The 24,482-nt window shown below is 39.6% G+C and overlaps 1 protein-coding gene across 8 annotated transcripts in view; it reads right to left on the minus strand.

The window, feature by feature from the left end:
* Positions 1 to 206: 206 nt before the first annotated feature.
* MOCOS (molybdenum cofactor sulfurase) overlaps positions 207 to 24,482 on the minus strand; it is a 375,701-nt gene continuing 351,425 nt past the window's right edge. For all 8 annotated transcript variants that reach the window (XM_008169331.4, XM_065584014.1, XM_065584013.1 and 5 more), the window contains 5 exons: positions 23,040 to 23,164; positions 22,297 to 22,396; positions 16,521 to 16,647; positions 11,902 to 12,006; positions 207 to 458 (listed from right to left, as the gene is read on the minus strand). In XM_008169331.4, coding sequence (XP_008167553.2) covers positions 312 to 458; positions 11,902 to 12,006; positions 16,521 to 16,647; positions 22,297 to 22,396; positions 23,040 to 23,164 — 604 coding nt within the window. In that variant the 3' untranslated portion in view covers positions 207 to 311. The remainder of the gene's footprint in view (positions 459 to 11,901; positions 12,007 to 16,520; positions 16,648 to 22,296; positions 22,397 to 23,039; positions 23,165 to 24,482) is intronic.

Genomic DNA, 24,482 nt, shown 5'->3' on the forward strand with positions numbered 1-24,482 from the left:
CAATATTGGAGTCATCCATCCTGCAATAAATCTTGCCCAAACCTGTTACATCTTGAAGCAGCTGAGTTAAGTGAGTTGTTAGGACTGATGCAACATATTCATGGGAGGGTTTAAAAAAGAGTAGGTGGTGTGTAATTACTGGTTATGTAAAGACTGAGGATTCTAACATCTTCATCAAACAAAAAAATAATTTGAGTAGAATAAAATCAGAAGCAAATCCATAGAATTTTTTTTAATAATTACCAGATTTTTTAAATACATGTAATGTGTTTGTTAAAGAGCCTTAATTATGCATTGTCCAGCCAAAGACGCTATCCTGAAGTTTTTTCTTCATTGGATAGAGGACTTTGAATTTCTTTATCTTCCTTCAACACTGGAAATACTTGAGATCCCACTGACAAGATATTTGGAAGGGATGAGCACAAGGACTGGTTCATCAGATATATGCCAAAGTTTGTCTGAAGAACAAGAAAAAATAATCAGTGTATGCCAAATCCACAACTGTCAAATCTCCAGCAGATATCATGACAAAGAGAATGTTTATAAGAACAATGTTGCTATAAGGACAAAACTACCAACTCTATATTATTAAATAGGTTTTCATTAATTAAATACAACAGACTGGTAACCGAGAGTCAATGTCAGGTTATTCAAGATGCAGACCTAGAAAGTAACTGAATAAATAAAAGAATATTTCATCACCAGTCCCTTAGTTTACCTATTTAATTTACACTCCTTTACAACTTGGTAATCTAATTAGCATTCTGGCTTTCTGAGAAATATATTTAATGTATTTCTGAGATCAATTTCCACAGCCTAAACAGAGTAAGGATGCACATATGTTCAAACAGTGAAGCAAAGCTTTGCATCTCCTACCATGCATTATTTGCTTTGTTAATAGAACTTTGTTCTGATTAGCCTTTGTGAATGTTCCCTTCATTTGTTTTCATGAATATTTTGGTAAATTTTACTGAAACTATTTTGAATTGTGTTGATTAGTAACGCTGTAGCTTGGTGTCTGTCATTAGCTGTGAAGCCATCCAAAAGATAAATATTAGAAATATTTATATACATATCTCTGTGATACATGTGAATACTGAACAATGGAGATAAACAATATTGCACAGCTGCTTCACTCATTGATAAGGCTACGATTATGTCACGGAGGTCACAGAAGTCACAGAATCCATGACTTCCATTGACCTCCATGACATTTTCTGCCCCCAGCCCCGTCTGCTCCCAGCCCCCACAGTGATGGGGGCCCCCTACAGCTGCCCAGCCGCAATGGGCAGCAGGGGACTCCCGACAGCTGCCCAGCCATGGCGGGCGGCCCTGCGAGCCCCAGCAGCAGTGGATGCTGAACCCGCCTCCCCATTTTGTCAGGGATATTTTTAGTAAAAGTTAGGGATGGGTCATAGTCTTCTGTGAATTTTTGTTTAATGCCCATCACCTGTCCATGACTTTTACTAAAAATATCCATGACAAAAACTTAGCCTTACTCCTTGACCTTTCATCTATCTTATGCGCTGCAGTTTTGATTCTCTGAGGCAGGGGTCCCCAACGCGGTGCCCGCCATGGCGCCCGCCGCAGCGTCTAAGTGTGCCCGTGTACTGGCCAGCAGACGAGCATCCGCCGAAATGCCGCTGAGAAGCAGCGTCATCCAGAGGCGGCGCCGCTGAAATGCCGCCAATTTTCGGCAGCATTTCGGTGGCGACGCCTATTCACGTTGCCGCTTGTTGGTGGCATTTGGCGGATGCTCGTCCACCGCCACGGTCCCCGGTGGTGCGTCGTCTGGTGCCTGCCAGACGAAAAAGGTTGGGGACCACTGCTCTAAGGTGATGAGCAGTCTGGCCCCAGTCTGGCAAAGTACTGACCACATGCTTAATTTAAGCATATGAATTGTCCTGTTGACTGCAACGGATGTTTGGATGTATTTTTTAAATGTTATGTTAAATAAACTGATCACTACTGAGGTGATTCAGGATGTGTTTTCCCCAACATGCTTTTGTTTCCTAACTGCTGGTAATTTTAAAAATGTGCAGGAAAAGTCTTGCTATCAGTCTTGCTATCTTGAAAAATATTCCCAGATCCTTAGAATAGTTTTAGATGAAGAAAATTGTCACTTATGCATTAAACCTTTTTTTAAAGTGAAAATTGAGGTTTAAACTAAATGAAAATCTTAACATAAAGTGTCTGCTTGACTCAAAATTTTTGATTTTTTCATTAGAAAAACAGAAACCTGAAAACAGAAAAATTTCAGCTGAAAACTGAAGTGTTTCCTTCTTTATTGCAGATTTTGATCAATTTTGTTCTTTCTGGCAGTCCACAGGCAATTTTTTTTCAGTTTTCAATTTCTGAAAACTGTAAAAAATTCAGGTTGAGCCTTTTGACAAAAAGTTATAATTTCCCATGAACCCCCCCTCTCCATTTTCTGAGTAGCTCTGTTGTCAGAATTCAAATAAAGTAACTGAAATTGAGAAATAAAGCAAACCTATTCAGGTTAATTAAATATTTGTTAAGTAAATGGGTCTTTTGTAAATAAGAACCCCGTAGTAGCTGAGTTTAGAAAAGTATGCTTGACACCTTTCTTGTCCTATGCAAGGAAGGTAACATGGAAATAGACAATAATTTTAAGTCTTAATGCAGAATTAGTGAGCATGACTCAATGCAGAGGTCTTCTCCTTTTAGGCAAGGTGAATACTAAACAGTAGGGGCCTGGAGAGTGTCTCAGTGGGCCTGAAACACTTGTCTCAGTTTTTAATTTACAATCTTGAAAATAAGAAAAACTGCATGGGATTTTCTTTTTAACTCCTTATATGTGTTTCCACAGACTCGCTGGGATCTCAGACATCCAGCAGGGCTGCCAGGACTGACCAGTGTTTATCATAAATGATTCCTCCTTGCCACCAGGGGCCAGTGCAGTGCCAGCACCAGTGGTGTCTTTCCTCCTTCACTCTCAATGATTTGCTATTTAGTGAATAATTGATGTATGTGAATATTGTCTCTATCACATGTGAAGGTGAGGCCTGAGTTAATTTGCACTGCTATTTCAAGTGTGGTACAATGGTAACATATTTGAGAATCAGTGCTGTACAGAAATTCTGAAAACCATTAAGATAATAATGATGTATCAAGATGCTTTTCAAAAACTATAGCTACCAAGATATGATCCAGATCAGCCATAACATTAAAATTTAAATATTACTGTCTGGTTTATTTAAAAATCTTCTATTGCATTAAATGATTTACTCCCACTTTGCTTTTTCTTGGCAATAAACTGCTTTCTTCATGGGCATCGATTATTTGTTTTCAGCCTTGTAGTTAACCTACTGGGAACTGGTTTCTTTCCCCATAACATAATGCAAAGCTAATATTGTGCCTTAATTGTATTACTTTCAAAAATCAGGTAAACAGAAACATAATATTGTAAAATGAATAAAATATTAGGTTACAATGCAACACATTTCACACAAATTTCATAACTCATTCTAAATAAACATACTCTACTATTTATAATACAAATATATTTCTGTGTACATTTTATTGTATTGACTTCTTGGTTTACTTCTAGAATAGAATTGGACAAATTATTCACAGTGTACAATTTAATTTATCTTTTTTAAAATTTATTTTTCTGAATGATTTCAGACCCAACTTTGATATTGATAAATTTGTTAATTAGTTGAAATTATTAAACAAATTGTATATGTGAACATATTTCAGAATTTTGGATTGCTCAAACACTATTTCAAATAGTCACAATTCAAAATTTGCTGCTTGATCAGCCACCTAAGTGACATTATTATTATTTTTTTTGCTCCCTAATTGGATGACTTCCAAAGAGCTTTCAAGATGGCTGTGTGTAAATAGTCGTGCAAATACGTATTTGGATGAGTACTGTGTGCTAACTAAAAGTAAACGAAAGTGTTTAATATCACTGAAGCAAATTTACCATTTTTATTGAATTATTAGATCAGCAATATTTTTGACAATGAATAGCAAAACAAGCCTTCCTAAAAAGATTTCCATGCCAAGCCAATTTTACTTCGAAGACCACAAAAACTAGGATTTTGTCCTTTTAACATTTCACTATTTAAAAAATGAGGCTTTCAGTCCCTGAGATTATAGTTTGCAGAGTTATGAACCACTTAATCTCTCTGTGTGCCTACCCCTTTCTGACTTCAAGGGCATTTTATTCTGCATACCACCTCTCCAGTGCAATCCAAGAATGAAGCAGAGAGTGCTGAGCTGTGAGGTCTGTGGCTTTATATACTTCTGATCTCAGCAAGGGAGGAGTAACATTAGTTTCCCATTGCTCTTAATCACCATAGGGGAGAAAACTGTCAAACCACTTGTGTGGTAAAAGCACAATACATAACAGCAGGCATCTGAGTGCAATACACTTATCCTCATAGGACTGTCCTTATCTTCCCTTTGGGTGATAGATATAAAGTACTGCCATTCCTAAGTGTCATTTCAATTATATATACCACATAAATGGGTCCATGCAATGCATACTTCTTATTCACTTATAAATATATTGGGTCTGATTCTCCACAAGACAAAAGCCTGAGGTGCTAGGGCTGACAAAGAGGTGGACAGAAAAGACTTTCTTCTTAAAATACTTCTCTTCATTTTCTACTTAGTTTAGATTATAACTTGATGAGAATATAGCCTTGCTTTAACCCGTAACCATCACATTAAAGGCTCTGCATATTAGAACTTAATTCAGAGGGCTGAGAGTTAGCACTCCTTGATTCCATTACTGGATCGCCAAGAGGATTGCTGTCTATCAGTTGATTAATTAAACTCTCACACTGTGGGCCACATTTTACCAATATGTAGCAAATGGTTATAATAAACAATTCACTAACTCACTAGTGTGTTGCAAAGTTTAAGTACAGTAATTAATGTTTGTAGGAGTGTTTCAGATCTTTGGAATGAAAGGCACTAGCATAGTGTAAAGCACTGTATCATTAAGATGGTGATGGTGATAACGATTCATCAGATAAGAGAAGTCATTGTCTAACTCTAGCAAAGTTTGTGTAAGCTGGAGTCTAATTCTGGAAGACGATGAGCACTCCTAATTCATGCTGACATCCCTGGGAGTAAAGAAGGCTCTGCAGGCCCAGGGGAAACTTGGCATCTTGCAGGACCACACCCTTAGTGAGTAAATGCATAGTAGGGAAATTTGGCTTGGTGTAGTTATATCCGTGAACAGTAGTTATATCAGAACAAACTGGCAATATCAATACACTGCACTAGTGCATAATGGGGTTTGCAACAGTATGACTAATTCTGGTAACTGAACAACAAGCCAGTCTTACAAGGTGATCTGCATCTGCAGCGGGGCCCTCCACTGCAGCAAACGCAGTACAACATTAATGCAAAGACACCCAGGAAATGCACTGCATACATTTCACATAGGGCAGCGCCCTAGGTAGAGTTAGTGGGTATTTTGACTTATGTTTGATTTATATGCTTGTCTAGTCTTTTCTACTCTATTACAGAACATACACCTAGGAACCTCCAGCATCACAGAGTTCTGTCACATAAGGAGAGTTAATTTTTTTTAACTCGGCCACAAAAGTTAGATGGAATTCTTAACTAATGCTGTTTTAAAATTGATGGTAGTAGTCATCAGGTTTCCTTTGCAGGTGTCTTTGAATGTTGATTCAAACAACATTATCAAAGTTTTAATAAATAAATGCAGTTGGATAGGCTGCATTGCTCTGGTTTATGTTAGGTTATCAACAACAATCTGTGTGTCACTAGTTAAAATTAATGGGCCTGATTTCCAGCAGTGCTAGGCACCTGTAGACCCCATGGTCTTCAACTGGAGCTCCTGATGCTTTGCATCTCTGAAAAATCAGGCAAAAATACTATTTCAGCTATAAACATTTGACTATCTTTGTATTTCTTACTCTAATTTAACTTACTATTATAGCTCAATGGCAGAGTTCTACTGTAGGGCAACTAAGTTGCTAAATTTTGGTATATTTTTATCATGAAAAACTTACTACAGTAAAAGCTGTGTTATCTGGCACTTTATCAACCGGAAAGCTCTATAAACTGGCATTTCTTATCTTCTGTAGGGTTGCCAGGTGTTCGGATGATGCGGGGCCAACAGACTCCCTACCTGGCTTCGCATGGCTCCCGCAAGTGGTGACATGTCCCTGCTGCTCCTAGGTGGAGGAACGGACATAGGGGCTCCATGCACTGCCTCTGCCCCACCCTGAGCACTGGCTCTGCAGCTCCCATTGGCCAGGAACCACAGCCAATGGGAGCTGCGGGAGTGGCGCCTACGGGCAGAGGCACCGCATGGAGCTGCCTGGCAGCACCTCCGCCTAGGAGCAGCAGGGAAATGTCGCCACTTGCGGGGAGCTGCTCAAGGGAGGCGCCGCCTGGATCTAGCACCCCAAAACTCCTCCTGCACCCCAACCCTGTCTCAAGCCCCCTCCCATACCCAAACTCCCTCCCAGAACCTGTGCCCTGCACCGCCTCCCACACCCCAACCCCCAGCCCTGAGCCCCCTCCCGTACCCAAACACCCTCCCTCTTAGTTAACCAGAATTTTTGACTTACCGTCAAACCCCCCCCCCCCCCCCATTCTCCCAACATGCCGGATAACAAAGCTTTTACTGTAATGTGAAACATGGGGCAAATGACCAATATATTTTGATACTTCGCTTTTTTATTAAACATGTGGAATCTGATATCATAGAATCATAGTAATGTAGGACTGCAAGGTAGCTTGACAGGTTATCAAGTCCAACTCCCTGCAATGAGGGGCCACGTAAATCTAGACCATTGTTAAAAACTTCCAATTATGGGGATTCCACAACCTCCCTTGGAAGCCTATTCCAGAGTTCAATTACCCTTACAGTTAGAAAACTTTTCCTAATATCTAACCTAAATCTCCGTTGCTGCAGATTAAGACCATTACTTCTTGTCCTACCTTCGGTGTACATGGAGAATAACGGATCACCATCCTCTTTATAACAGCTCTTAATATATTTGAAGATGGTTTTCTGGTCCCCCAGTGACCTGAAGAAGACCTCTATATAGCTCAAAAACTTCTTCTGTTTCACCAACAGGAGTTGATCCAATAAAATATGTTGCATCACTCACCTTTCCTTTCTAATTACCTGGGTCCAACATGGCTACAACAATACTGCAAACACTCAGTCTTCTTTTCTCAGGATTAAAAACACCCATTTTTGTAACCCTTTTCTCAGATGTCAGGTTTTATAAAACATTGATCATTTTTATTGCTATCCTCTAGACTCTCTCCAATTTATCCACATCTTCCTGAAGTGTGGTGCCCAGAACTGGACACGGGACTTCAGCTGTGGCCACACCAGTGCTGAGTAGAGTGGGAAAATTACCTCCCTGGCTTACATATGACACTCGTGTTGATACACCCCATAATGATATTAGCCTATTTTGCCACTGCATCACATTGTTGAGTCATATTCAGTTTGAGATCCACTATAACCTGCAAGATCCTTTCCAGTAGTACTACCACCTATCTCCATTCTGTAGTTGTACATTCGATTTTTCCTTCCTAAATGTAATATTTTTCACTTGTCTTTATTGAAGTTCAACTTGTTGATTTCAGAACAATTTTCTAATTTGTCAAGGTTGTTTTGAATTCTAATCCTGTCCTCAATAGTGCTTATAACCACTCCCAGCTTGGTGTCAACCTCAAATTTTATAAGCACACTCTCCACTCCATTATCCATGTCATTAATAGAAATATTGACTAGTAATGGACCCAGGATTGACTCCTACAGGACCCCACTTTATACACCCTCCCAGTTTGACAGTGAACCATTGATAACTACTCTTTGAGTATGGTCTTTCAACCAGTTGCACACTCACATTATAGTAATTTCTTCTAGACCATATTTCCCTAATTTGCTTATGAGAATGTCATATGGGACTGTGTCAAAAGCCTTACTAAAAATCAAGATATATCATGTGTACTGCTCCACCTCCCCATCCATCCACTAGGCCAGTATTTCTGTCAAAGAAGGAAATGAGGTTGATTTGGAATGACTTGTTCTTGACAAATCCATGCTGACTATTCCTTATAACCCTAATATTGTCTATCTGATTACAAATTGATTGTTTAATAATTTCTTCCAGTATCTTTCCAGGTATCAAAGTTAGGCTGATTGGTCTATAAATTCCCTGGGTCCTCTTTGTCCTCTTCTTATTGCCTTTTATGTCACGTGCTATGTGTAACTGATTTTGTGCCTTAGCCTTTCTGATTCAGTCCCTACATGATCGTGCTATTCTTTTGTACTCTTTAGCAATTTGTCCATGTTTCCACTTTTTGTAGGATTCCTTTTTGATTTTCAGATTAAAGAGCTCCTCATGGAGCCATATTGGCCTCTTACTATTCTTCCTATCTCTCCTTCTCGTGGGGATAGTTTGTGTTGCGCCTTTCATTTTGTCTCTCTGAAAAACTGCCAGTTCTCCTCAACTCCTTTTTCCCTTAGATTTTCTTCCCATGGGACCTTACTTAGCAGTTCTCTGAGTTTGTTAAAGTCTGCTTTTTTGAAGTCAATTTTTCTTATTCTGCTGCTCTGATGCCTTCCTTTCCTCGGAACCATGAAACGTATCATTTCATGATCCCTTGCACCCAAATCGCTTTCCACCTTCACATTCACAATCAATTTCCTCACTTTTAATCAGAATCAAAATGGCTGCCCCCTGGTTACTTCCTCACTTTCTGAAACCAAAGGTTGTCCCCGGTGTATTCCAAGAATTTACTGGAAATTTTGTTTTGCCATATTACTTTTCCAACAGCTATCTGGGTAGTTAAAGTCCTTCATTACTACAAGATCTTGTGTTTTGGATATTTCTGTCATTTGTTCTAGAAATGCCTGATTCACTTTCTCTTCCTGATTTGGTGATTTTCAGGATACCCCTAACCATGACACCACCCTTATTTCCACCCCCCTTTTTATCTTATATCCAGACACTTTCCATTATTTCCTTCTGGACCTCAGTACAAGTGTATATATTCTAGATGTATAATGCAACACCTCTTCCCTTTTTTCTTTGCTTTTCCTTCCTGAACAAGCTGTACCCCTTGTATTCCAGTCATGAGACTTATCCCACCAAGTCTCTGTGATGCCAGTTAAGTCATAATGAAGCTTATTTCTACAATGCTAAAGTTTCTACACAACATTGCCTTTAATAACTTGGCTACCCAAGCTGCAAAACCAGTGCATTTATTTATTTATTATGTGTGGATTCGCCATGTAACAACTATTAACTTAAATCCTGTTCACTCTGTTTGCTCGTTGCACTTGTAATAACTATCTTATGGACAATTATTTACTACTAACACTTTGCCAGGGCTCTTCCACTGCATTTGTATAATTGTGTACTGCTATCTTCCTGTGACCCTCAAAAATAAAAAGATAGTAAACACCTCAGAAGAAAAGAACATGGTGAAGATATGTGGCACCTGAATTACCAAAGGAGTTGCACATCTTCAGTTGTTTAGGCATTTGAACCACCCTCTCCACCACAAATGGCAAAAGGTTCAAGAATAGGGGAGCAGAACTCTTTCCCCTCTGTGAATAGCTGCAATATGTTTTACAGCTCTCTCTGTTTGCCATATTTCACTTATCTGATGCTATGTTCTAAGAAGAACAGATTGCTCCCTTTGCTTGAATTATGTGTTAATGCATTATTTGGTTCTAGGGGTATTTGTATCAAGACAGCCTTTGATTATGATTAAATCAGAAATGCAAATAGAAGCTTATCACTGCTGTGGGGAGTATGTAGGACACGCTTCATTTTGGTCTCTTCTGTGAGCTTGTGTCCCAGGGACAGTTTTCTTGTCTCTTGAGAATTTCCTTGAGTTTGGAGAGGATTCCCTCAATGGAGACTGAGTAAATACTAGGGGCCAAGTTTAGTGTGGGTGGCACTTGAGAGGTGGGGAGAGTCTTGTCAACCTCCCCCCACCAAAACTGTTATGCAGCAGGGCAGGATTCCTACTTGGTACTCAAGAGGGCGTAGTACAGGGGCCCAGTTACTGCAACAGCTGCTCACCGTTGCCCTAAGGAGCTCTTGTCCTCAGGCTTCATGGTATAGCCAGGAGCCCAGCTACTTAGTGCACACGATGCTGTCATCTGTATGTACAAGCTAGGAATACATCCTGCTCCTTTTCAAATCAGCAGTACATTGTGCCTCGAACTGCATCCCCCCAACCTATCTTTTTTGAGTCATCTTACTCTGAGCTGGGCTGGTTAGCTTTTAGAGCTGACTGAACTATTCATTGCAAATAATATTCATTACAAATATAGCCCCTTGTTTGGTTAGTGAATTGTTCAAAGTGATTTTATTTTTTTCCAGTGAATAAATTTGTTTCTCTGAAACCCTATTATCTGAACCTCTGCATTATCCACATCTATTCCCCGTGCTCCAGCATGAGATATGTGCCCTCCGCAGCATGTATCATAGGCTAGGGGGCGAGGAGGCAAGTTGGATAATGTGGAGGTTTGGCTAATAGAGCAGAGACTCTGTCCAGGACAGCAAGGAAGAATAGGCCCCAGCTGCAGGGGAGGCTACCCTGCTGCTGAATGGCATCTGCAGCAGTGCAGGGAGCTTTCTGCAGCCCTGCTGTCACAGGAGTGAGTGAGCGAGTGGGGCCCTGACAGTGGAGCTGCAGAGGACTACCTGCTCCACCGGAGGGCCGGTGACACCCGATCCCTGCTCAAGCAAGGTGCGGAGAAGGCTGCGAACCTGGAGGAGCAAAGCAGAGTCCTGGCTAGTGGTCTCTGCTGTGGCCCACCAGGACCACAGCCTCCCCTCACACCTTGTGCCAGCAGGGATCAGGTATTGTCAGTCCTGTGGCAATGCAGGGAGTGGGGAAGAGCAGAGCAGAGCAGAGACCTTGGGGCAGAGCAAAGACCACTGGCCAGAACTGAGAGGAGAAGAATGAACCCGCAGCTGTGTGGAGGCCACCCCACTGCTGAATGGCTCCTGCCTCTAGAATATCCAAATTCCCGATTATCCAGATAAAATCCATGTGCTCTGTGCTACTTGGCCATTTGGGAGCATACTGTATAAGTGTTTGCTGCATAGTCCGAATTAATAATTTCTCCACAAACTGTTAGCTTTGACTATGCGCTATTTTTAGTCATATTGTATGACTAATCAGCTATGTCACATAGTATGGCTTTTGCTCCCTGGTTGGATAACAAATTGCATAAACAGGAGAATAATGAACAGTACTTAATCATGAATTTATGGGATGAATTTGTGGTTCTTTTAGGATTCATGGATACCTAGAAGCTGTCTGAATACTCATAGTTCCAGACCAACATGACCTCAGGAACCACAATGAACCATACCAGGCCCTTTTATTCACAAATATTCACAAATCTATTCTTTACTATTTGATCAGCTTTCTCTTCAACCATACTCACATCTCTGATCCACCCTTCCAGGTTTGTGACTTTCACAATAAAGGCAATATTTCTGTAATAAACATTGTGTAGGCTAACAATTATTTTCTGCAGATCTCTGTTCTTGAATAACAAAAAAGGCTAGTAGGAATCCATTTGGGTTCCTAATAACCAAAATAAATACATAAGAAAGCTGAAGGTATATAAATAATCATATCAAATCTTGGTAAAAATACATATTCCATCTCCTGTACATTAATGAACAATTTATGAACCAAGAATGAGATGAACATTTTACATAAATAAACTATGTCATGTTAGGATTTCAATGCAACATCTTTCTGCAGACAAGACAAATGAAGATCATTATTACACCTTAACATTGAATATTCCAGCAAAAGATGCTACATTATATACATCATTAAGACTCTAAACCTTTCTGCATGGATATTTTACAGGGTAACACTGACCTTTCTACCTCTGATGGAGGACAGAGTCTGCAGAAATTCTTTGTTTCGTTGTCCAGTTTGTGGATCTATGCAGATTATTTGGCATCTGTTGCATGGACCTACAACCTGAAATTTCAACAGAAATAGGTTCTCAGACAGTTACATATTAGTCAAACAGTAACATATTAGAACTAGTCTCTGATCTTCATGGTATTTTAATAACTGAAACATTTCAGAGACCCTTTTGAACACTTTTGACTATATAAATGGGCTAAATCATATTCACCTGACTCAGCTATGTAGTCAAAGGGTCAAATTCTGAAGTCCTTACTCAATTCTTACTCACTCTTTACTCAGGCAAACTCCCACTTCGCTAAGTCTGAGACATTCTGAGCACCTGTAGTTCCCACTGATTTTGTTTGGCTCATTGACATAAAGGGAAAGTTTGATTGGTAGAAGAATGAGTAAAAACTGGGTATGGCCTTTAGGATTTGAACAGAAGAGTTCTCCCATAAGTAAGATAATAGGATTTGGTTCACCTTTGTTCACTGTGACTGAAATGAACAGATTTAGCCTCATTTTGCATTCTTTTCAGTGGTATTTTGTGAATGTTGGGAAAGCAAAATCTGCATTTTCTTAAGATGAACTATAACTACACTGTTATGAATTTCTTTTTGTCTTTTTTGGGGATTAGAATAAAGATGACACATGCCAGTTCCACTCAATTACTGCATCAGAAACTTTTGCAGAACACTACAGTAATCAACAGTTCTTACAGTATTTCAGCTTCCATAGACTCATGCAATTTTCCTTAGTTTTGTAAGATTAAGCATAAAACTCAAACAGATAATGGGGCAAATAATCAAAAGTCATGTGGTAAATGTTTCTATATGCTGATTTGGGTGTCATTTGGATTCTTTAGGGTGTATCTAAAGCAGACAGTAAAACTTTCCAGTGTAATCATCCAAACTATACATTTGGCTCTGATTCTTCAGATAATACATTGCTGAATTCTAGCATAGTCGATATTTGAGTAAAAGAAAGAATAAGAGATAAAAAAGGAGACTTTTTATCTCTGCTTTGCTTTGTCTCAGTGCAGTAGCACCTTCTGGTACCATTTCACTGGCATCAAGCACCATTAACATAATTCCTCCTATTATTTCATTTGTATTTGCATCAACTCTAAGTAAGGATTTACCAGAGGCTAGAAAAGACCATTTAAGTTGCAGACAAAGGCTAAAATTTCTAAAATCATTCGGCTATACTATTCATAAACTAGAGATCAGCCAGAACCAAAACCCCAGCTCCAAATATCCCTAAGTTTGGGGGTGTTTGATATCAAGATCAGTTGAAAATTTTGCTGCTTGAGACAACCTCTACTTTAAAGTGGAATGTAACTCTGTTCTCTGTTTTTATAATACCATAGCACAATAGACTCCTGAGTACTACTGCAGTACAAATAATAAATAATAATAATACTGAAATGATTTGGCTGCAGGTCAAAGTTGTCCTTTGTACAGTGTTTTAACCCACAAAGAAATTTCTTAATTTGCTGTGTCTCATATTTGTTATAGCTAATTGAGCAAAGAACAGCAGGGGCTCAGACAAGCAGAGGCAAGTCATATATTTTGTTCTGGTACATACTATAGACAAGCTGCTAAACAATTGCCTCTCTTTCTCTTACAGTGCACTGAGCTCAGGAAAAGGGCAGTTATTTTCATGACAGCCTCTAGTCATTGCATCAGCACTTCTGCTATTCACACATTTATCAGCATCATTAAGCAGAACAGCGAACGAGCCACCTCTATGTTCCAGGTGATACATTTCCTACAAATACATATCGTATAGATATGGACCAGTCAAACAAATCAACGTTTGACGCATATGTGGATCGCTACCTAAGGTCTCACATTTGGCTTCTTCATTGACGAAATATCATAAAGGCAACCCAGATTTCTGTCACAAGAATTACTTGATCCATTGGCTTAACCGGATAGTGCAGTATTTTCTTGGCAGTTAATGTTGTATTAGGCATGGGATTGGGTTAGGCCCGGTACATAAAGTTTACATTAATGATGTGTATCTATGGTGTTATATACAAATATTAACAAAATAATCATAATGATGAGGATTGGTGAATCTCAAAAGGTTCATTCGTTTATCTGAGGCATAACTGACTAGTACTCATTGATTTCATCCAGATTGGAAATACTAGGGGAGTAGCCATTCTACCATATTTCAGTAAGAGATGGGCTCTAGCAACAAAACTTTCTCCTGGCCCAGCCTCCAACCAACCTTTGACCCCTTAGAGTGTCTACACAGCAATAAGCGACAAAGAGTCCTGTGGCACCTTATAGACTAACAGATGTATTGGAGCATAAGCTTTCATGGGTGAATACCCACTTCGTCAGACGCTTTTTACAGATCCAGACTAACACGGCTACCCCCTCTGATACTTGACATTACACAGCAATGTAAGCCCAGGCTCGAGCCTGGGCTCAAGACTAACCCCCCTTGCATCCACACACCAATTGTATTAACCTAGGGCTTGAACCTAAGGTCCCAGGACCGTGGAGGGCTGGACAGTCCGAACCCATATTCAGATGGGACATAGGCTCTGAGCCCTATTGCTTTCCTGTGTGCACATGGCCCCAGTTTGACTGGGGTCCCGGAAGTCCTCTAGATGTATCCCAGAGTTCTCTGGGGCAACTTCCTTAGTCCTCTCTATGCCGACAATCTGTGGTGCAGTCTATTGGACTCTATTGCAAAGGGAAGCCACACCACCCTGTGCGCAGCAGCTCAGATCAGTGTTAACCCATTGTCTGCCAGCATGCTATCAGAGAGACTGCCGGGTTTTCAGTGGTTTGCAAAGAGAGCTGCTTCCTGGTCACAAGTCCACAGCCAGATTTTGGTGCATGCTGCCAGGATGCACACGCAGCCCCAGGGAGGGAGGCCCAGGAGCAAAGGCCAGAGAGTGCAGCAGGGACTAAGCAGCTGTCCTGCAGGGATGGGGAGAAGCAGGGCTCCCAGCTCAGCACGGCTGGGGGAGGATGACCCCAAATTCCGCAGCAACTCCCACTCCCTGCAGGACAGCCGCCTGGCCCCTGCTCTACTCTGCTCCCCCTACCCCCCTACGGAGCAGTGTGTGCAGCAGTGCCTGGGCAGTGTGCACTGGCAGGGGGATGAGTGGGAGCTAGCCCCCAAACTCCACAGCTTACATTGCTGTGTGGACATACCCTTAAAAATCTGGGCTGCTGAGATCTGGAGTCATTGTTTGGCTCATTACAAAGGTAGAGGTCATTTGCCCAGTTTTAATCTAGATCTGAATGCTGGGCCCTTCTTCCGCAAAGTTCAGCTCTGCAGTTTTGGTTTGTATTCCTCTCTAATTTTACTACTCCAGAAAGCAACCAGGAAAACTGCTAAAGTTCAGAAGTGAAACATTTTTCAAACCTCAGAAAAATTTAAGCTGAAGTTTTGGGTGTAGGCCCAGGTTGCTTCTTGTTTCATCAGAGCTGATTCACCCATGCCTAATTAGAACATTATCTAACATTACAACTGATATAACAGTGGTAGAATTTAAGGATCTTTTCTTTCAATGCTAAAATAAATGATGAAACAAAAATAGACCCTTGATTTCTTAATTTTCTTTTGCTAGCCCTAAATATAATAGAAAAAAAAGATGGCAAGATTTTCTCTAAGACAAAAAGAGACATTGATAAGAATAGGAAGAGACAATCTGAGTGAATTGACACTGAAATTGTTAAGGTTTGGACTGTAAGATCTTTTTATAGTTAACTGCTACAGCTTGCACCCAGTTTGCATAGCCCAAGAGTCAAAGGTGCCCGTAATCTCCATTCCTGCAACTATATATAAGGAGAAGAGATGCACCAAAATCAGGGAATGCAATCTCCCATTAAATGTCCCAACCAAAAGGACTCTGTAGAGCTGGTGTATCGGCAGTGGGTTATTTAATCGAGCGCACTATCCAGAAAAGGACACAGGAGGTTAATACAACTTAACCCCTCCCCCACCCCCAAAACACCCTCACACACATATGCAGACAACTCAAGATGACAACTCCAGTGTCTCAAGATACTTATGAGGCTGTAAGCCATAGAAATCACCATATCTCAGCAGTGGCTTGTATAAAATGTTTCTAAATTCTCCTCTTTATCCTATGTTCTCTGTGCCTATTGCTTGGTGTTTGTGTTTGTGTGTGGGGGGGGTCGCTTCGGTGGCAGGGGAGTCCGCTCCGTGTCTTCCGCGGCACAGAAGAACCCCCCGCCACTGAAATGCTGCCAAAGACCTGGACCGCAGCATCGGGCCCCGCAGATGCTAAAGCCGGCCCTGACTACATGGACAGAAGAGCTTCTTCCATTGGCATAGTTAATCCACCTCTACAAGAAGCGGTAGCTATGCTGACGGGAGGTCTTCTCCTATCAACATAGCACCATCTATACCGGGAGTTATGTTGGTATAACTAGGTTGCTCCAGGGGGTGGATTTTTCACACCCCAAACAACATAGTTATACCGATGTAAGTTTGTAGTTTAGACCTGGCCTAAATTTTGCGAAGAATTTGCTCTGTTTTCAGGTCAGAATGCTTTATAACAAAAAAGTACTACTGAAGTCAGACTGTACCTGGAAACACAAAGCACCGATGGAAATCTCAGCCCACTTCTCTTCTTCAAAAGACTCTGTTGCACTTATCACAACGTTGGCACGGAAGCGTTGGATTAGTTCCTCGGTTGGTAATGGCTCTTTCAGTCTGTCCCAGAGATTCACAGAGCAGAAGAAAATGGACCATACTAATTAGCCTGCAGTAATTATTCACTCACTTAGAATATCTAGTTGCTGGTCTTATTCAATAAGATTTTTCTTCTACACAATTGTTAAGAACATGTTTATAATGCAATTTTATTACAGAAGTTATGATAACGGGACAGTTAGCTATTTGAATAAAAATTGTAGTCCGCTAGAAGGCATTTCAAGAGGTGTAAACTGGAACTAAAAGGGTAGATATGGAAGTATGTGGCACTGCAATGATAAATATGCACACCAGGGAAGGACCACTGTAATTTAATGTAAGCATTAGCTACTGTATTGAAGGGCTGTAGTTCTGCATTTGTGGATCTTTGGGTAACTGATCAAATAACTGGTTAAATCTAACTAAAGAGGAAGCAGAACGAAATAGGGGAAAACTCAGAGGACATTCAGTGGCCTGTGAAGGTGACCAGATCAGTAAGAGAATGTTGTGAGAGAGAACTTATCCCTGAGATTTTTTGGAATGCATCAGATTGCACCAAACGACAGATGTTTAAAAAAAAAAATCCACGGATGAAGATTTCCACACCTCCCTACAAATGTTTTATTTGCCAGCGTATAGATGTGTGAGTGTGTTGCATTTGTGCGCATGTGCAAACCTGTGTATGTGAGAGAGACAGAGTGGCAGATAGCATATAGCATACACATTTCACAAAGCTGGCTATAACCTTGAAATCTCACTCTTCTCTTTCATTTTTAAAGTGGAAACTTTGCTAGTGGGAAGAACATGCCAGCCTTGGGATTTCCAGAGAATGCTCTCTCAAGTGCTCCACGACTCCTAAGCATGTGAGGGCCATTTCATTTTGTCTAAGCTCAGATGTACATGAACTACTTCAAAAAATACCACCACCTGAGACCCGAGGGCTTTGAACTGTCACCCAAAATAGAGACAGAAGCCTGGAGAAACAGAGAGGATTCTCTTTTAGTAAAATATTTTAGGAAAATATTAGAAAATATTTTAAATTGTTTTGTATTTTAATTAAAATGGTGGAAAACTGTGTGAAAAAACTTCTACAAAAATTGTTAGCTTCAAGCAATTATCTTGGCAAAACTGATGTGTTTGTTTAAAAAAAAAAGAGCTTGTTTGGTTCAAAATAACATGACTTTTCCTTTAGGAGACAAATGTACATACTAATAAACGCATATGTAGATTTTCACACCAAATCACACAACCAACATTACCAAAACCGAGATCTCTTACTGTATTGCAGAGAGTCCAGGGATTAGTTGTTGGGGGGCAAAATTCTCCATAGTAATACTACAGCACATCACACAGTTGAGACACTCTTTTTAATAACTTCAGCATAGGGGAGTCAATAAAAATTGACATTGGGCTACTGATAGTTTATAAGGGAAGAAATAAGAGTGTGTTGTAAATAAGCAATCATTTTACATAGGTTTCTTCCCTGTGCTTGGGATGGGGCATGCATGGGGGGGATGGAATGAAGGAACATTTACATTTTAAAAGAGTGGAAGTTCATACACTTTGTCAGAACCAGCTTTCAGTATAGGCGGGATGTGCTATTTATTGCATATTGAGGTCCTGCACAACACTGGATCTTGGTGCTGGACCAGAGAAAGCAATAAACCTTGTTGCTGCCAGTGTTTCTAGTTTCTGGATTAGAGAATAATCTATCTGTTGCTTTGATAGTTGTGGCTGTCCTAGGGGACAGCGCTCCTCCCCTTAAAAGCATATGCCCCTGCTGATTCTTTGTGGATCACCATCTCTCTCAATATTGTTTTGAAGCCCATACATTTAGAGAGGAGTGGCTATATGTAGAACTGTCAGTGGAGACAGGTGTGGGGGAATTCTAGCAGTGAAGAGGGATTGCACTTGTCACTGCACTAGATGGGAAGGTTTCATTAGATGGGAGGAGGCAAACAGGAGAATTGTTATTGGGGATGCAGAAGGGATGGAGAAGGGCTGGCATTAGGACCAGGATGATGTACTCATCACTTGGAGGCGGGGAAATTTGGCATAGGACCTCTGAACTTGGACAGCTATAGATATTTATTTCTAAAGAAGAAAAGCGTATTCACTGAGTTACACAGTAACTTCATCGACTCTGCTTAATGCTCCATAAAATGCAACATATCTATGGTTCTTATTTATTGTCTCTGTCTCATTAGAGATGGGACCATGGCATAGGAGTAGGTTGTATGTCCTGCTTAGGAAATGCTGAACAATCCAGGGAATATGGGTGTCTTACCAAGTTCATGGAGGCCATCCCAATAATTAGTGCACACTAAAGCATTTGCAGCTACATGAAATATAGTTTAGTGCCAGACAAAAGCTGGGTTTTAGGAATATTCAGATCTAGATTTCCGTTTTGGCCAATTAGAAATCCAGAGGTTGGATTCAGAATCTTAGTTCAGGTCCATCTCTTTTATTACATGTATTTAATAAATAAAACTAAAAAAATTATGTGCATCTTCAAGTGCGTATTTCAACTAAAAAACTCGAGTGTTAGGTCAGATAGTGGCATTTTTTGTCCATCTTCAGGGAGGTGATCAGCAACAATAACACCAGAGAGATGGATGTCTCTGTAGGGATATGATTCTGCAGCATTTTGTTACATTCTTATTTTTAATTAAATTGCAGTTACTGTTTTAGATCACCTCTCTAGAGCGGACTGCAAAGTGGAAGATTCATTTTTGTATAGGAAAGGTAAAAATAAAGAAAAACTATTAAAACTGAATTGAAAACTTAAAGTGTCTATAAAGTATAATGAATTTTCATCAAATAAAACAACCCTATATGTAATTAAACTAATTACTGTTTCCCGGGGGGAAAAGAATTTTAATACAGACTTAGCAGGTATAGGTTTTTGAAAATAAATCATGCAGTTCAGTATTTGGAAAGTTACCATCCAGTGATTTAGGAATAGCTACAGAGTGGTGCTGCACCCTTGGGCTATAATTCTCTCCTCAGCACCCTTATAAAGTTGCTCTGCATGGTGGAATGCGGGGGATGCTTCCAACCTATGCTGGTCAACAAGGAAAGAGAGAGGGAGTTCCATGCATAGGAAGCAGGAGGCTTGTTAGGAAGAAAGGCAGTGAGGTGGGAAAGGGGAGGAAATGAGAACAAAGATGTAGTGAGGGGCAGTACTGGGCAGAGGCTTGAGGTGGAAGAAGATTGAATTTGAAATGCAACTTAGGGAGGAAAGCTAGTCCTAGTGATATACTGTAAATAACAAATCAACAATATTAGCTTTTAGCATTTAGATTCGAAGGGTCTTGCTTGTCTTTGACAGAATGCTTGATTTTCTGTTTTTATTCCCCATTTTTGTAAGAATATAGCAACATTCAATTAAGAAAAAATGAAAAAGTAACTCTTTTGTACTGAATATTTAGCTTTCCAGTAAAGAGACAAGGACATTCAAAGGGTATTAAGAGATGTTCTGTTTTCAATTTAACATGTGATCCTTCAAGAGACTTATCTTGTGCAGTCTTGCATCCTAGATGAGAAGTCTAATTAATATCTTGTTCCCAGCAACTGGAGTAACTTGTTGCCTGAACCTTAAAACATATTGTCAGCTTAGATGTTGGCATGCTCCTAACAGATTTCTGCAGACAGATTTTTTGACAAGAAAATGTGTTGCATTTTTTTGTAGGTTACTGACAGATAAGTTAGGTTCAGTCATTTAACCTGAACTTTCAGATCAGTAGCTGAGTATGATTGTGGTACATGTTAATATAGGAGTTTGAGGTTTATGTTTATAAAGGACACAATTTTAATTGCAATTCATCCACTGACTTCTGCAAACAGCTGAAATTGTTTTCAAAGGAACTTTGTTGGAAAAACACTGAAGGGGACATGAAAGTAGGTATATTACAAATATATCATATGGTTATTAACTGCCTTCGTTTCAATGTTAAGAATTACAGATAAATGTGATCCTAAAAGATACACTGTAGGGAGACTTTCAATTGATCTTAAAGGAACCATATGCTACTCTCAAAATGCTAATATTTGCTGACCCATGGTTCATAAAGGTTTTAAAGAACCTGAAATAATACTTAAAGATATTTTCAAATAAAACTTGTCTTAAAGAGTATTATTTGATCTGAGAGCAGATCATCTCCTTTGAAATATAAAATATTATTAAAGAATTCAAGTGACTGCAGTCAGCCTTTTTCAAGAAGAGGTTATATAGTTCTGTACTTAGTCACCTAGAGGGACTAGCATATCAATTTTTGTGTGAAAAATGTTAAGCATGAAATAAGAAAGAAGGAAAACACAGATTCCTGGTAATGACATTTTGTCAGCAATTCATCATTTTCATAGATTTATGGAGGAAGAAAAAAGTGCTGAACCAAATCCTTAAGTCTTTGGCCTATATTTTTAGACAGAACTCCTACTTAAACTAATTAATACTCTAAGACAGGTCTTCTGCATAAAGGGACCCTCATTATTCAGCTTTTATTCATTCCTTGCTCTGACCATACTCTTACTGAAGTCATTGACTGCTTGATTGGAATGAGGATTCAGTAGAAACAGAGTAAAGGCTTTAGGGTTTGATGAAACTCTGTGAAAAATAAATGGTAAATTTGGAAATTATAACTAACATGTATGTGGGATCTACTGATTTGTTTTACACATATATTTAAAAAAAAATGCATGGCTTTAACATATGTGCCAAATTCCAGTGGTCAATCATATGCTGATTTCTGTTTAATTTCAGCCTTCTCCCTCCATTTGCTTAGAATGGCACAGACCTTTTTCCTTTACATGTCTGCAAGCACCTAGCATGCTGTTAGTATGTCATGAATAATAAAAATAATAAAATATATAGATGAGGGAAATGGCTACTGTATTTTCCTGGCCCACAGATTCTCTCTTGTCCATTGAGAATAAGTATAAACCCTAGCAGTCCTAGAGTGGACTCCATTAAATAATGGATATATACATGCTGCAGTAATTTAAATGTATGGTGCATTTTCTGACATTTTCCATTCTTAGGGCCAGATTGTGCCATGAAGGCACAGTACTGAGCACTGGGGCAGTGTGAAGCTTCACCAACAAATGGAAGCTTTTCTCAGTGGGGCAGGCAGTTCCATTGGCCTATGTGGAGGGAAGGGATAGGACCATACTTTGTCCTGCTCTGATTCAAAGTCTGAGAAGTAAAAATCTCAAATTTCTGAACAAGAAGGTGGTATTTATATCTTATGACAGGATTCTGGATGCCAGCACCACAGACATGATAGAGTTTGATAGAGAGGAGACATGATAACAGTTTTCAAGTACATAAAAGGTTGTTACAAGGAGGAGGGAGAAAAATTGTTCTTAACCTCCGAGGATAGGACAAGAAGCAATGGGCTTAAATTGCAGCAAGGGAGGTTTAGTTTGGACCTTAGGAAAAACTTTCTAACTGTCAGGGTGGTTAAGCACTGGAATAAATTGCCCAGGGAAGTTGTGGAATCTCCATCATTGGGGGTTTTTAAGAGAAGGTTGGACAAACACCTGTCAGGGATGGTCTAGATAATACTTAGTCTTGCCTTGAGTGCAGGGGACTGGACTAACTGATCTCTCGAGGTCCCTTACAGTTCTATGATTCTATAAAAAGGCTACCTCACCAGAGCAGGCTCTTACCTTTCAGTAATTTGCTCTTTCAGTTGTAAAATACTCGCTGTATTTATCAGGAGATATTGTGCTTCATTCACAAGAGAAAGCGAGACTGTTGTAGCCTGACCTAAAATCAATACAGCATTATAAAATGATTGTTAGAAACAATGACTATAATACTGGTAACTTCCCCCACTCCTTGCCCCAATGACTTTACCCATTTTAATTAAAGAAATGATTCATTAGACTTCAGTTGCTAAGGAAAGATTCTATCCTATTAAGTTTAGAAGCACGAATCCTCTCAGACTCATAGGGATGCAATGTATTTTGGAATCGAGATAAAGCTGAGAAGATACCCCCCCCCCATTTTTGTGGAATAATTTTAATCAATATATTTGGATTTTCTAAACGTTCTTCCCTATTTGTTCTATTCAGGAAGGCATTTCAACATAAGGATATTTTCAACATGAATAGATTTTTCATGTTTCTAATTGTCATAACATTTGCAGATGGAAAGGTGATAGGGGTAACATAAAAACTTAGACAGATCTATGAAGTTTCCCCACATGCAAAAGACGGAGGAATAGCATAGCAGAGTCTGACCATATATGTACCCTTTGCTGCCGATTGGGTTTAATATCTCAAGACTTCCCCCACACCACTTCATGGAGGGGATTTTTCACTCAGCATAAAGTATGTGAGCCACGCTAATATTTTAATATGCTGAGCTGGAGTATCTATTTTCTAATAACCATGTCAAATTGATGTACCTTTTTCATGTTTCTGATTTGCATTTCCTTTGAAGTCTGAACTCTGCCTGATCAGGCGACACTGGCGACCAAGTAATTCAGAGAACCATTCTGCTATTCTCTCTCCACAGTCATATGTTTGTACTCTATCAAGAGGGGGAAGAGAAGTGATTAGTATTAATTTAAGCAATAATCTGACTGCCAAAACCTTCATTTTCAAAACTAAGGACAGCTGGTGGAGATATTTAATCAGATATCTGTTCTTCCAGTTTCAATCCAGAATGCAGCATCTATTATAACACTAATGAATGAAACAGCTGAGATGTGAAGTACTATTATGCACAAATATATTTCCCAAATTTGCTGGAATTCTGTCAATCTTGACTTCATTATTGATGAGACATTATTCAGTTTTATATAACTTACTGTGGGATAGAAAGTCTGTATTTCATGACACTGACTGACACAGTAATCCACGTATGACAAACTAAAAATGACCCTTTTTTGCATCACAGTACTTGCAAATACTTAAAAACATATGGTTAGTAATGCTGTCCTCTCTATGGCCCCAATCCTGTAAATATTTACGTACATGAATAATTTTATGCAAGTATGCAGTCTGACCATGTCTATGAAACCTAGATAGATCTCTAACATGAGTAGTCTCATAATGTGTATAATGTTACTCACATACATGTATGGAGGATTGGGGCCCCGGATTAGAATTTTACAAACACCTGAACTTTTGAAAGCAACCAAGTCTATCTAGAATTATGCATCTCTTTGCCATCCCACCAGCTGTTACACAAGAGTTACAGAAACCTCATCCTTCTGATGAATCTGGACTAAACGTATTTGTCTAACGATGACATCAAATCCATCGATACCAATCAGTGTTCTCAAGCGTTTTCATAGCACAGACTACATCATAGTACTGCCCTTCCCATTCACTGTCACACAGCTTCCCTGTGGCAACAACAGCAATGGCATACATGGAAAAATAATGTTAGGACAATATTTAATCACAGTCTCTTTTAATGCAATAATATTGATGGAAATATGGAGGAGAGTGAGCACCAAAAGTGAACAGTCAGTTTTCTGTGGACCATTATGTGGAAGCTTCTGTTCTAAATGAATGCAGGACGTCTTCTTCGGTGCGCTGTACATATGCATTTAAAAGGGGGTCAAAACTGGGCAAAAATGTGTAAGGGATAGGTTGATTATTATTATCATTGTTGTTTGTATTACATAGGTGTTATAATAATACAAATAAGAAAATAAAATAATAATAAATAATAGAAAGAAACAATTAGGGGCGCCTTGCAACATTGTGTTGTAAATTGTTCAAATAAAAGGCTTCTTAATCCCAGTATTTTAGCCGAGAAAGGTGTTTTAAAGGAGTCTGAACATTTTTGGTTTTGTAACTCAGTGGCACAAGCACAGCTGCCTTTATTCTTGTCCCCT

This window comes from Chrysemys picta, chromosome 2, assembly GCF_011386835.1.
Source record: "Chrysemys picta bellii isolate R12L10 chromosome 2, ASM1138683v2, whole genome shotgun sequence".
NCBI lineage: Eukaryota > Metazoa > Chordata > Testudines > Emydidae > Chrysemys > Chrysemys picta.